Source organism: Lytechinus variegatus, chromosome 7 (assembly GCF_018143015.1).
Source record: "Lytechinus variegatus isolate NC3 chromosome 7, Lvar_3.0, whole genome shotgun sequence".
NCBI lineage: Eukaryota > Metazoa > Echinodermata > Echinoidea > Temnopleuroida > Toxopneustidae > Lytechinus > Lytechinus variegatus.
This window is the reverse complement of record NC_054746.1, coordinates 23,593,316-23,607,568: the sequence shown is the minus strand read 5'-3', so window position 1 is coordinate 23,607,568 and position 14,253 is coordinate 23,593,316. Positions and strand designations below refer to the sequence as shown.

Sequence of the window (14,253 nt, the reverse complement as noted above, 5' to 3'; positions counted from 1 at the left end):
TAATGGGTCAAATGACGTTTTTAATAGAATAATTAATCATTTGTGGTTTCTGAAGGGTCACGGATCTGAAAGGAAAGTCCCAATTATCAGATATTTATATTTTGAGAAAATTTGACATGCTTCTTCACAAAAAAAATCTTTCTATCAATTTATTACTATTCGGCTGATACATCCCCCTGTACAGGCCTGTATGAGTAAATAGTAATCCGATCCGATCTGTTGGTAATTTTGAGATCCGTTAATCATAAACCAACTGGCAGATCCAAGGGGGCACAGCCGGCCCGTGCCCCCCCCTTGAGAGGCACAATTAAAATTTGTCACGTAAAAAAGCCGTTTTAACAGAAGTGTGCACCCCCCCCCCTTTTTTTTTTGCTTGTCAATATTTTTCGTGGACGAAATACCCTTTATTTTTGGTTTAACCAAAATCCCACCCTCAGAAGGCATTTCAAGATATTCTTCAGTTACAGAAATTAATAATGATAGAATATCTTACAACTTAAATCTTCATTTCCGAAAATGGCTTGTAAGTTTATTACTTTTCCTGGCAATACAATATTCAATATCCTTATTAGAAGTCAAATATGCTTTATTAGCCGTCAAAAGTTGGTGATTTTATCTAAAATTTACAAATATAAGTGCAATATTTAAGCAAAAGAAACAAATATGTCAGGAATTTATCATCAATATAAGCGAAAATCTTTTTAAATTTTGAAATATTCTGTAAATCAGGCTTTTTGGTTTCCTTAATAATAGCTTTCATATTTGGGTTTCCTAACTATCATAAATGTGTTTCACAACATGACATTCAATAAAAGATGGATATGATCATTCTTACTGGGTTGTGAACCTAATTACCATATTACTTTATTGATCAGAAAAATCAATAGAAAAACAATCACACCAAAATACATCGTCCCGAAGATATGTAAATAAAACGAGAACTTCACAATTTTAGACACATATTTTTATTTATAAAAAACACAATATTTTTATTGACATAAAACACAGTTATATGTCATGAAAGTTTTCGAATCATATTTTTACCTACATAAAACACAACCATATTTTTTTATCGTTCATACACATAAGATATGTAATGTGACATTTCATATATATTAAAGAAGTCATTGGACTAGCATTGTTATAAATGCCAGGGCTACATACATAACCATAAAATGCGTTCATTAAAAGGTTTCAGTCAAAACAATAAACATATTAATGATATATACAAGTATGTCCTATAAAAGGAAATATTTTGTCATTGATTCAATATCATTAGCAATTAAACCTTACTTTTAGGTAACTGTGTGTAGGAGAGAAAGCTGATTGAGTTGTGTAAAACCTCTCAATAAGAATATCATAAAACTTTAGAATAAGAGTCAAAGTACTGCAGTAATTATCTTGATCAATATTAAAGTCCTCATCACAATCATCATCTTTATCGTCAGCGTCATCGTTATCATGATCGTCGTCATCGTCATGATTACCTCAACAATCATCGCTGCCGTCACCACCACCACCATGCGGCAACACCAGCATCATTCTAGTAGATAATATCATACCCATTACTACCATATCATCACCATAATCTTCAACGTCATCTTCATCATCATCACCACCACCAACACCACCATCATCATCATCACGTCATCATTATCATCACCAACTTCAACATCATCATCGTTATCACCATTACCACCACCATCTTCAACATTTTTATCATCATCATCACCACCATCACCATCGACACCAACATCACCAACACGACCACAACCGCCACCAAGCCCACCATCATTATCCTCTTCAATCACCATCAATCGTTATCAATCAGAACTTCGGATTAAGCATCATGTGATACTCCTATTCACAATGATCCAAGAGATGGCGGTATTATAAAAACTCATGAAGCGCTATATACTGTCAGGTACCAGAAGTATCTTTGCTTGGATGTGATTGTCCCGAGATTATATGGAAGACGTGTGGCTGAAGACTTTATCAATACATTATCACTTCTAAAATTGTTTTCCATGAGGATTATGTTGTTGTTGATTGTGTTTGAAGGCATTCTGATAAAAAAAAACAAATATATGCGCCAATCAAAATTATCTTATATCATTTTAATGTTTTTATTTCATTATTTTCAGTAGATAACGGCTCATATTTTAAAAGATTTCTAGAAATATAAGACACAGGATAAAACCCCGAGGTGTAGCATATAATCTTGGTGGAAGTTGCAGCTTTTGTCTTTGCGTTTATGCTGTTGTTACCCAAATCGTCGGCGATACGTCTAAGATGAGGAAGGTGGCACAGAGGCTGCCGTGCAGTCTTCCACATCAGACGTATTGCCGATGTTCATTGACCAGAAAAAAAAAGAATACTTTAACAAAAAATAAGTGATGTTTAAGACGGTGGTAACATTAAACGGGGCATACCCATGTGTTTCGTTGCGGGAGGAGTAAACTTTGATAAGTGTTTGTCACACACAAAGGTATTATTCTATTCCATCCTGTTTTTTTTTTCCTTTCTACATATATCTGCGGGTTTTTTTTACAGTTTCCGAAAGAAATTGTTTTATTCAAAAACAACAAATATAAAAAAAAATTACAAGAAAAATTTGATGGTCATTATGAAATTGATCATGATGGTCACATGATTCATCATAATTATTATAATGTTCTACCGTAAATTATTGGGGATGATAATACAGGCACCCCCCCCCCCCCCGATCGATGCCCATGACAACCATCGTTATCACATATCCTCGTAATCAATTAACTTCAGTATCATCATCATCATTATCATCACTACCATCATCATCATCGTCATCATCACCACCACCATCGCTGCCATCACTACCACCATTAACGACAATAGCAACAGTTAGAACAACAATTGCAACAATATGCTATCAAGGGCATTACAACAAACATCTTTCAGCACTCTAATCAGGCGTTATTGTCTAAAAAGAATTAAATGGATACCTGACACTGATATACATTTTCTTTCATGCAGGCTGCAGCTGCTTCGTTGCAATAACATGTCGCTTCCTTATTAAAGGCAACTTACACCATGTTCATGTTAACCTTGATCTGCTGTAGTCATATTGGTAATAACACATAATTATGACTGGCCAAAAACGTGACAAAAAGGGAAAGTGACCGCTTCTCCCAGTATGATACAGACTCACTCTTGCATAACGGTCACTCAAAAGCGGAACGGTCATTAACAGCAAATTAAAGACTTTGCCGCGTTGCAGCATCCTGAAGTGCCGAAGTCATTAAAGAATATATCTTGTCATATTCAGTGTAATTGCGACAAACATTGTCGCCATCTTCTCTCACTGGAACCGAAAACAGAGACTTCATAACTGGAAGAAAGCGATACTGTCTGACTGTGAACACGAAATGGAAGTCAATGAACCCAGGATATAAACGACAGACTATCGTCAGCATGGTAAAATGCTGTTGGAGTATATAAAGGGAGTGCGTTGGAAAGATTGTAAATACATTGTAATTACATGATTATAGTGTATTTACATGATTTACCGATCTGTACCCCCTATACCGCATCAATCATGTCTATAAGAAATATAAATTAAATCTAAGATTATCTCTTTTTATGTTCCTTATGTTGATACAATAATAATGTCGGGATCACTAAAAGGTATACTAAAGTAAACTTCATTCGAACTAATATTTAGGCGGCCATGGCTACCATACTCTAGAAAAATCTAAAACAGAATAACACAAAAACTGTGATGCGTCGCAAGGGTGGTGCTACGTGAGGAAGGGGCAACCGCACATTATGATTTTTTTCAGGAGCTGAAAATCGATGAAAAGGAGAAGAAAGGGGAAGAAAATGAGGAAAATATGAAGGAATGGGAGAAACTAAGGGTAAAAAACAGGAATTTGTCTTGTATATCTAAATTATCCACATTCATCAATTTAAGAAAAAGCTGCGTGAGCTTTTTTTTTGAGCGAGATATGCACTAACATAATAACAATTTTAAGTGAGGGTCCAATGAGGGTATTAGACCTTGACACACTGACATCATTGACCGATTCGTTCCGGAGAACAGTTACTCAAGAACCGAGTCATACCAAAGACTCTTCTCCCTGGCCCCCGACCCCCCCCCCCTCCCGTTAAGGTAATTGTAGCAGAGAAAATAATGCATTCCTCCCACTTTTGTAACATCTTTGTTTCTTACTTGTCTTTGGGGAGGGGCGTCACTTATGTCTTTCCGACGATGTATATCTTGCTTATACAAAACAATCGAACTGCAACAATATCTGCCTCTTGACATTAATGAAATCCTGGATCCACCGCTTGTTGCACTGTGCACACTTGTCAAAAGACGATGACGAATTGTCAGATAGAATGAAAGATTGGGCCTGTGTGAATAAAACTAGATGACATCGCAAGTCTGACATGACGTATCGGAAAAACTATACAATGTAAAAAAAAAGGTTCGGACAATATTTGGCCTCCCGATTGTTTTTTGTGATATTAAAACTCCACTGGGTCTTTCCTTAGCCTAGGAATTTTCGAAATGTGGGGGGGGGGGCGGGCAAGACGAGTTAGCGAAGCAACCGATCAGGTGAAGGAGTGTGTGAAAACGATTATCATTATCAATATAATGTGCAAACTACGATAGCAATGTGGATGGCGGTATGTGGCAGCATCCTAGAAAACTTTTATGAGAGCAAGCGTTTCGACCGAGCGAGAAGATGATTCTAACAAGTAACATGAAACTTGAAACATTGTAATACAGGGGCGGATCCAGGAATTTTTGAAGGGGAGCGGAGGCCCCGTAACTCGCCCCAAAAGTGCATCCTAAGAGGGATTAGTGTATGGCCCTCCCCAAGAAAAAAAATGGAAAAATTAAACCCCTTGAGTGGGATTTCAGCGTCGTAAATTAAACAGGGGCATTTTTCTTTATGTTTTTATGCTTTTTATCAAGTTAAAAAACCCTGCATTGTTGCCCAAAAATAGGGGGCTGGGGCCGGCTTGCCTTCCCTTGGATCCACCCCTGATTATGGTGGAGATATTTTGGGGGCACCGGTGAAATTCACATTTTGAACCTACATATGGTACACGAGAAGACAATCTAGTGAGTTTCATGTCTGTGTCCCGGGGCCTGTGTGCGAGGAGATTAGCAACCGACAAAAGAAATTTCTTGTTTTGTTCTGTTTGTCAACGTAAACAAAACATAGAATTATTTTAATACATTAAATCAATACATTTAATACATCAAAACAAGACCTCCTGAAGCATGTCATGATCATCAAGATTAGAAAATAACTGGTTAGACACGAAAGAAATGCTACATTATTCAATATCATATACGCATATATGGCATACATATTGTTTTATTTTTCTTTGTGGTAGATCTTTTCTTCTTTTTTTGAGGGGGGGGGGGCTTGACTGAGGTGTGGGAGGTGGGGCCGTACTAAACCCAATGATGAAGGTAAAGGTAAAACCGACGACTTACGTCCGTGACATAAGCCAGTTCACGGTTGGTTCATGATCAACTTTTCTCAAATGACCTTTGTGATTTTTCATTAGGATAAGCACTATCATTTTCAAATGTAGATGTTACGTAAGCTTTACCGGTAGAGTATTCAAATTCTAAGAACAAAAGGCATTGTATAGACCAGGTGACTAGAATAGTACATTAGGGATAAAGTTTGGAAATCTGTTTTATTGTCTGCCTTTGGCACATTTGACTATTGTTAAGGCTACTGTCAAATACCAGTGATTAGGAAGGCTCTAACCCTAAGTATTGGCATGTGAAACCCTACCCGCAAAAGGTATTGGAAACAAAACGATACTCTTGGCAAGTATTCCCTGAAATGAACCCCTAAATAAGTATTTGTTATGTCACGGGTCCATCGGTCGTCGCCGCGGTTTTACTTATACACACCTGTGGCGTACCTAGGATTTTCAACAGGGGCGGGGGGGACAAAACCGCCCGCCAAAAAATTTGACAAGCAATAAAAAAGGTCTTCAATCATGAATAAAGGATATTGTACCAGAAAAAAAAAGTGACAAGCAAAAAAAAAAGATCTTCAAGCTCGTCAGGGGGGCAATAAAGGTATCCAAGCTCGTCGGGGGGGGGGGGGGCAAAAACTGGTGTTTCATGCTCGTCAGGGGGGCAGGGATACGTCGTTTGCATGGGTTGTGACTCGTCAGGGGGGCAGACTGCCCCCCCCCCGTAGGTACGCTAGTGATACACACCATTTGGTTTAGTATGGCCCTACCTCCCGGAGGGGCCACTTACATTGACGAGTGGATACCATGCGCGACCAAAAAAACACGTAAAAAGGATGTCTTTTTCACGATAGGGCACGTTACGTACGTAACGTGATAAGGGTGTCAAAAACACAAAAATAATGAAAAAAGGGTATCTATTTCGCTAGGAAAATTACGTGTTTAGGGTCGAATTTGAGGGGATGATAAAACAAAATTAAAATGTTTTATAAAGGATGTACTTTTTGCCCCAACACTTCGTGTTTAGAGTCCGATTTGCGCGAGGTGTAGAAGGTGGGGTCGTACTAAACCAAATAAGGTTAAGCCGACGACCGAAAGACCCGTAACAATAAAACATTCCTGTACTTGTTTAGGGGTTCATTTCAGGGAATATTTGCCAATAGTATCGTTTTGTTTCCAATTCTTATTAAGGGCAAGGTTTCACTCGCCAATACTTGTTATGGGGTGCATTTTCAGAATATGGAAATTACGTGTTTAGGGTGCTTTTCGAGACCCCATGGTCGCGCATGGTATCCACTCGTGAATGGAAGTGGCCCCCCGGGCCCTACCTGCACACCTCGCGCAAATCGGACTCTAAACACGCATTGTTGGGGAAAAAGGACATACGTTATGAAAGAAAGCCAAGTCCAGACTAGTTTGCGGTGGTACAGATATTTTATTCCAAGAAAAACAGCCTCGCTGCAGAGACATAGATAATTAAAAAAAAATACATTGTAAATACATATTGATAAAATAACATCATTATGACCCATGTACAACATTTATTCCATGTGATAATTTACAATTATTTCAATAAATAGTTTATACAATATGATGATTATAAGTCTCAATATGACATTTCTTTATTCCTGCTTCACACATGAGGGTTGAAAAAATATACTTCATCCATAACTAAACTGCAGTTTGGATAAAAATGCAAAAACAATTCCTGAATATTACATGATAAAAAGACAGGTTTTATTACAATACGATCCAATTAAAATAACTCACTGCCCACACCTCTCAATTCCTCTGGTAATTACAGTGTATGCAAACATCCTCGAGTAAACCATTGCATGTGTGTTGAGCTAAAGAGAAAATAAAACAAACTACAATCAACATCATGAAACAGATCTGACGGTAAGTGGGTTACAGTCGCATATTGATGTAAAAACATATAAAAATCAACCAGTAACAGCTTAACTTATGTTCGTGCATGCCAACAAATCAATATCATATATTCCCTGTGGTAAATCTGTATTTGTAAAGTCATAGGACTTCAGAGGCATAAAATATGTCAGTGTACTTATTAAAAATTCATATAAAGTAATCCCGTAGGCATCAATGATTATTTAGTAAGAGTAAAATACATGACCATACAAAGTTTACAAGTATACAGTAGTATAATAACAATAATCATTAACTCACTTGTACTTTGACTCAAACTGACACGGGAAGACAACCTTCTTCTTCAAAATCTCAATCTCTTCTGCCCTCTTCCCGCCAAATTTGTGCTCCAGTTGGCTTGAAAAGAAAGCCTCCTTTACCTATTTGGGGTACATTTATTGCTACCCCCAATGACTCTTGATTGGTCTCGAGATCAACCCAGCCAAGTATATCCAGGGATGCTTTAATGCATACATGAATACACTTTGAACAATAGCCATTGTTCACCAATCTACAGCAAATTTAAATAGCCTGATGCAACCCAATAGGGGTAGCCAATTTCACATTACAACATTTATAGAACATTTTAATTTCGTTTTATCATCCTCGCAAATTTGACCCTAAACACGTAGCTTTGCAAGCGAAATAGATATCCCTTTTTCATTATTTTTGTGTTTATGACACCCTTATCACGTTACGTACGTAACGAGCCCTATCTTGAAAAATACATCCTTTTTACATGTTTTTTTTTGGGGGGTCGCGCATGGTATCCACATGGTATCAATGCATATCAATTTGTTTGCGCTCCTTTTTTGCAGTGCGTAGCATGTTAAATTATTTCCCTATGGAGAATAATAGAAAATACGCCGTTTTTGAGGGATTTGCTAAGATATCTCCCAAACGCGTCAACAAGGTGATCTATCAAAACAGAATAGAATAGAGCAGATTCTCACCTTGAACATGATATGATTTTCATTTAATTTTAGTCAAATTAAGTTCTGTCACTTTTGAGGTTTTTGGAACCTTTCTTGATGATTTTGGAAATCCATTTGTACATGAGCCAATGGGCAAGTGCGGGAAACGAAACGTTTGGTGCGACTTCACATTGTTGTAAAAAAATATATACGTCACAATAGACCCTATCAAAAAAAGACATTTTGCAGAAAATGCTGTAGATTGCGAATACCTAAGAATGATTTTGATTGGATAAAAAAAACCTCTGTCACTTCACATTTGCATAAGCTTTTGCAATAATATTTATTGGTCACTATAGTTTGGCGGGTTCAGCCGATGGCATTGTGTGTACACAGTACACACGCATAGCTAGGCAACGCAGCGCGTGAAGAATTTTGCACGTTTTCATTTATTCGTACAGCGACGACTTGAGTGTATGTTGGATAGGACCGTACCATTTTTGACCGGGGGGTGTGCCAATGAATGCAAGTGATCAAGAAGAGTTACAAAACTGAAGGGAGTGAGAAAACAAGGAAAGTGAGAGGGAAATTTATGAAAACAAGTAATGCGAGGAAAAATGACAAGAAAAGGAGAGAAAGGAGAAGAAGTGAAAACACGCAGCTGAGTGCGCTCACGATATGTAAGTTGAACACCCCTGCACCGCAATGTAGCAGCCCGCCACTATACACGTAGACTGCCTGCACGATGCGAAGACAGCGGCGCGTATTAGTGACTGTGCGTTAAACGTCCCATTTCTATGCCTTATAAAAGGAGCGTTTTTTGTACACAACAAATTGATATGTAAGTGCCCCCCCCCCCCCCGGTTGGGCAAGTGAGCAAAAATATAACAAAAATCTGATTTTGTGATTGATTTTGACATTTACATGTCATTGTTCATCCTTCTCACTTTCCTTTTCTCTCTCATATCTTTTTGATCGTTAAAAATTTAGGGGGAATCCATGGCCCAAAGGCCCCCCCCCCCCTCTTCGCCCTCCATTTGTATGCTGCAGTGCATTCGGATCATAGATACACTGTTAGAAAATTTATCCTTAGAATAAAAGAAGTTCCTGCAGCAGAGTCTCGAGAACACCTGTAATCTTACCAGATTGCGTAATCTTACATTATATCATGTAAAATTACAGGAAATTTGTATTTGGTGTATGTATGGAACCTTACAGATTTTCTTAAATAAAACACCATTTTCCCCCTTTTAACTTTCTGCAACGGGCCCCATGGGCCCGTTGCAGAAAGAATTGCGTTTAAACGCAAGCCAAGAAATCAATCGCAAGTCCCAAATGCGCGCTGTTGATTGGTTGAAAATCAAGTTGCACTTGATTTTTAGAGTTACGATTGATTTCAACTCTTTCTGCAACGGGCCCTGTTCTGTTAAATTGCAGAAAATTCCTGCTTTATTAATTTACAGAATTATTCCGTTATTGCTTTCTGCAAAATCACTTTTTTTTTTGAAAATCAGGTTTGTAGCCTAGTGATCATTTCCATTTCCCCAACATTTCCTATATGGTATATGGTAAAAGTTATTATAACCTTTCTCTGCTATTTCATGTATTCAGTTTTCTGCCATGTTTCAATCGAAAAGAAATGAAACATCGGAAATCTAATTCTGCCTCTCGAAATAGTACAGCCAATATAGAATATGAGGTGATGTTTAATTTCATGAATAACTGTTTGCAAAGAAAACACACGAAATGTGACATTATGATTACTGTCTGTTAATTGCTTCTATCATAGTGCGGTTTTGAATACGTGCCGAGCACCTCTACCCTGTTTGCAAAAGTGAAGGACGCATCCATTATACATATGGGGTCCCAATAAAATCGTTGATAATTTCATATAAAATATCGAACATTCCAAATGACACAAAAAACAATTTAACATTGTATAAAGGTGATGAATAAAATATTACGGTGCCAAAAATATGTTGATGTAAGTTTTCTATTTAAATTGAAAATATTCATATATTGACAGTAATTAATAATACCCCCATATAATGAAACCGCCTGTAAGGGTTAACCGAGGTCGTATCCTGGGCATGGTGTACACAAACTAGTTTTGAAGAACAGGTGATTGATTACAAAATTCAAATAGATTTTCAGTTTTAACTCGTTGTGACGTATTTATTCACAATGGCAGATTCAGAAGATCAACCTGTATTATTGACAGAAGGAAGCATTGCCCAAGAGGATTCTGAGAAAGATTCAGGGGACCAAGATGTCAAATCCGCGAATGAAACTGAGCCGCCGAACGATGGTGACAGAAGCGGGGACATCGTCGATGAGCCCGCCGAAACTCCTCCGACGATAAGCGAGGATGCACGTCCTTCAACAGCACCAGAAGCCGGCCTTTCAGCTAGCACTCTTCAAGAAGTTGAACGTTCTGTATTGAAAGCTGTATCAGAAACACCGTTGCCAGATAGTTTAAATGATAGAGAAGAAGGTGAAGATTTTAATGAAGCAATACAGCAAGACACCCTGAGCGATAGATTAGATCAACTTCCGTGTGATTTAGGAGATGATATTGAATACATTGCCCCACCAGAAGATCCATACATGAGAGCAGTAAACTACATGGAGAAACATAAAGTTATGCAGATGTTTCAGGTAGTAAAAAAGGGGGGTTTTATTAATTAGTACAATAATAAAAACTGGATTTATTCATCTAAAGACAAGTAGAAGATAATAAGGGAAAGAAAGCTTTGAGTTTGTTAGTCGTAGGAAAAGACTAAGTGAAGCCAAGCAGAATGACTGGTGGTTTCTCATAAATATTCATGACCTAGTATTCATAAATGCATATGCGTTTGTCATAGGCTTGCAATTGGGCTGCGTTCTGAATTGCAGAATGGAAGACTTCTGAATGGGGTTGATTGTTTTCATTCATTTCAAATTGTACTTGGCTGCCAAAATGCTACTACTATACAAACAATACAATTTGTAAGAAATGTGCAAGTGGGATGCATATGGCATAAGACAATTAGATGTAGAAATAGGCATCGTCATAGCAAGTTAATTTCTGCAATCATTCACAGTGGCAATTATCCCACCCGCTTTATTTTGAAAGCTTCTTTTAATGAGAGGTCAGGTACATATATATGAAGCCAACCTTAAACTTTACCCCCAATGGGGTGGGGGTGAACAGGAGACTTAGACATTACAATCTGGTCTGTTTATTCATTATGTAAATGTTAATAGGAAAACTAAACAATGGAATCCATAATCATATTCATTTTTTTTATAGATATACTGTACAAATCCTTTTGATGATATTTGAACGATTAAGTCTATTATCTTGTAATTGTTTTCAGAAGTATAAACGTTTGGTTTGTGCTCATATTTCCTCAATTTCAATGCTTTGAATTGTTGTCTATCTTACAGAAACTGACAGCTGAAATTGTGTACCACAGACCCTCTGATCCACTCAACCACATGCTGTCTGAATTGCAGAAAATGAAGAGAGAGAGAGATGCTCAGCTTGAAGCTGTCATATCAGCAGCATCTAGTCATTCACCATCAGTCTGACTTTACCTCCAGAATCATCTTGCCTCGATAGAAGAGTTAGATCATGAAATGCTGATATTTGAAGGAAAATGCTGTACTTCTGATATCATGGAGATTAACTTTGGAGAGTTTCATTATATGAAAGCCCTTACAACTTGGCTGGCAACCATTCAGTTTATTGCTTTTGGCATATGCCAAGACAAATAAATTAAAATGCTGTAATTGTCCGTTTCATTGCAAATGATTAAAAAAAATCAGTGTCTTGTTTTAACTTAATCATTCTCAAGATGAGGGAAAAACTGAAATAATGTATTAAAATAATTTCCTCTTCATTATAGAAATGACATTAAAAAACAGTGGGGCAGTGTCTATTGTACACTTCAAAAGCATCAAAGCCATTATGGCTAAAGATTCAAATCTCAGTTGTGCATACATGTGTTTAATTAATGGCAGTTCTGTTGGCCCAATGCTGTATGAATTGATAGGGATTGCACACCGGGGAGGGTCATAGTTACCACACAAAGGCTGCTCGGTTCAGACATACCATACAAAAATTATTGTACATGTAGATGGTAATATTCAGTTTGCTAGAGATTGTAGAGAATAGTTTTAAAATCAGTTTCAATTCACTGAATGAAGAGGAAGTTGCATGTAAAACAGTATTGTTTTTGAATGATGTGCAGTCTACATACCTTCTAAAATTTGTTAGTTCTTATATATGTTAGGTGGTCTTTTTAATATTACCAGTGTGTGAAAATATGCATAGATTTGGATAAATTATTATCAGCAGATTGCTTAAGCTTAGTGGATGCAAATTGTGAAAATTTATGCTTAAGCATAAACAACCCCCAAAATAGCCAGTATACAATACTCCTATTATGGAGTGAAAAATGGTGCTATGTAAACAAGCAAATAAAATCAGATGAAATGATTAAAAAAAAGAATTATGGCATTAGTATAGTACAATAGTTATGAACAGATACATACATAAACATGATGTAGTGAGCGATTGTATAAGCGACAAACATCGTATACTGAACTTGCGCATTTACGCTGAGGAGAAAAAAACGTCCTTGTTTTTTCTAAAAATATGAAAATATTGTCAAAATAGCTAATGGTTTATTTTCTTTGCATTGTAGAACTTTTGTTATTTTGTTTTAATTGTACAACTTTTAACATAGAAAACACACATGTGGTAATGCAATACAATTTTTAAGTCATTAAAATTTTGCATACTAGTATGGGAAGAGGGGTGAAATTAGAAAGTGATAGTCTACAGAGACACTTGACATTGGCAAAAATTTACAATCTTTATTTTCTGGAGATAAATGAACGTGTATGTGTGGAATCATGCAGGAATTTTGATGAATTTTAAGAAATATTGTAACATGTTACATGTAATTTATATTTGACATGATTGAATTAATTGAGTGTTAGGCAATATCATGCACTTCCATACATTCAACATGTAGTTTAACGCTAGTAAAAATATAGATTGAAAACTATCCTCTTTTGACAGATACATTTCTCATGTTTCATCTTCATGTAGGAGAAGGTATCTATCTACACACCTTTAACAGCCAATTCATTTTGAATGAAAAGAAAACAATCGTATATGAGGAGCCAATGATATCTCAGACTCACACCAACTATTTCTGAACCCAAAGAACATTTGAAATCACATTTATACATGTATATGATATACAGATGTATTTTATATACAAAAGAAGTAGTGTGACACCATAGACTCTCTTGTTTGCATACATGTATATCTACACATTGTGTACATGTAAATGACTGTTTTGCGAAGAAAAGAAAGGTTTGAAATATGATAAATTACTTAAATAATCCTTACTGACATTCCCCATTGTTGATCATGTAATCTACAGATTTATTCAAATTAACTTGCAGTTCAGATGGACTCATGCTTCAAAGTGAAGAAGTTACAATGTATGAAAACAAAATCTCTCAAGTCACAATTAAAGAAATAGCTAGTACCAAAGATCATGTACATGTTGCTTGTTCATGCTATATTGTATGTTATTATATTTGCATGTTATATTCTATATATGTGTTTTCTCATGAATCATTGATTACATAGTGACATCAATATGAGTGTTATTCTGCTGTAACAATAACTTATATTACATGTAGATTGTAACGGTATAACAGGCGTCTGTAAAGTGTAGATTGTGACATTTTGGTAAGTAATGTTAAGTGCAACAACACATTCAGCAGGAGTCTGGCCGTGTTTTACTCTGATTCTTGGACAGATCACTGAAATACATCTGTAGCTGGACTATGTTAATGTAAATTATATAACTAAAAGCGGTTACACTTCGTAATTCCGAAACACATAAATTGCCTATAC

At 36.6% G+C, this 14,253-nt stretch overlaps 1 protein-coding gene across 1 annotated transcript; it reads left to right on the top strand.

Annotated features, from left to right (window-relative positions):
* The first annotated feature begins 10,401 nt into the window (after window positions 1-10,401).
* LOC121418801 (testis-specific expressed protein 55-like) lies at window positions 10,402-14,253 on the top strand. The gene is made up of 2 exons (XM_041612946.1): window positions 10,402-10,988; window positions 11,760-14,253. Exons 1-2 carry the CDS (start codon window positions 10,515-10,517, stop codon window positions 11,901-11,903), a joined length of 618 nt encoding a protein of 205 aa, XP_041468880.1. The 5' UTR covers window positions 10,402-10,514; the 3' UTR covers window positions 11,904-14,253.

Coding starts and splice junctions, on each gene's coding strand:
- LOC121418801 (XM_041612946.1), top strand. CDS start 10,515: ATGGCAGATTCAGAAGATCAACCTGTATTATTGACAGAAGGAAGCATT. Junction 10,989..11,759: donor AAGTTATGCAGATGTTTCAG/GTAGTAAAAAAG, acceptor TCTATCTTACAG/AAACTGACAGCTGAAATTGT.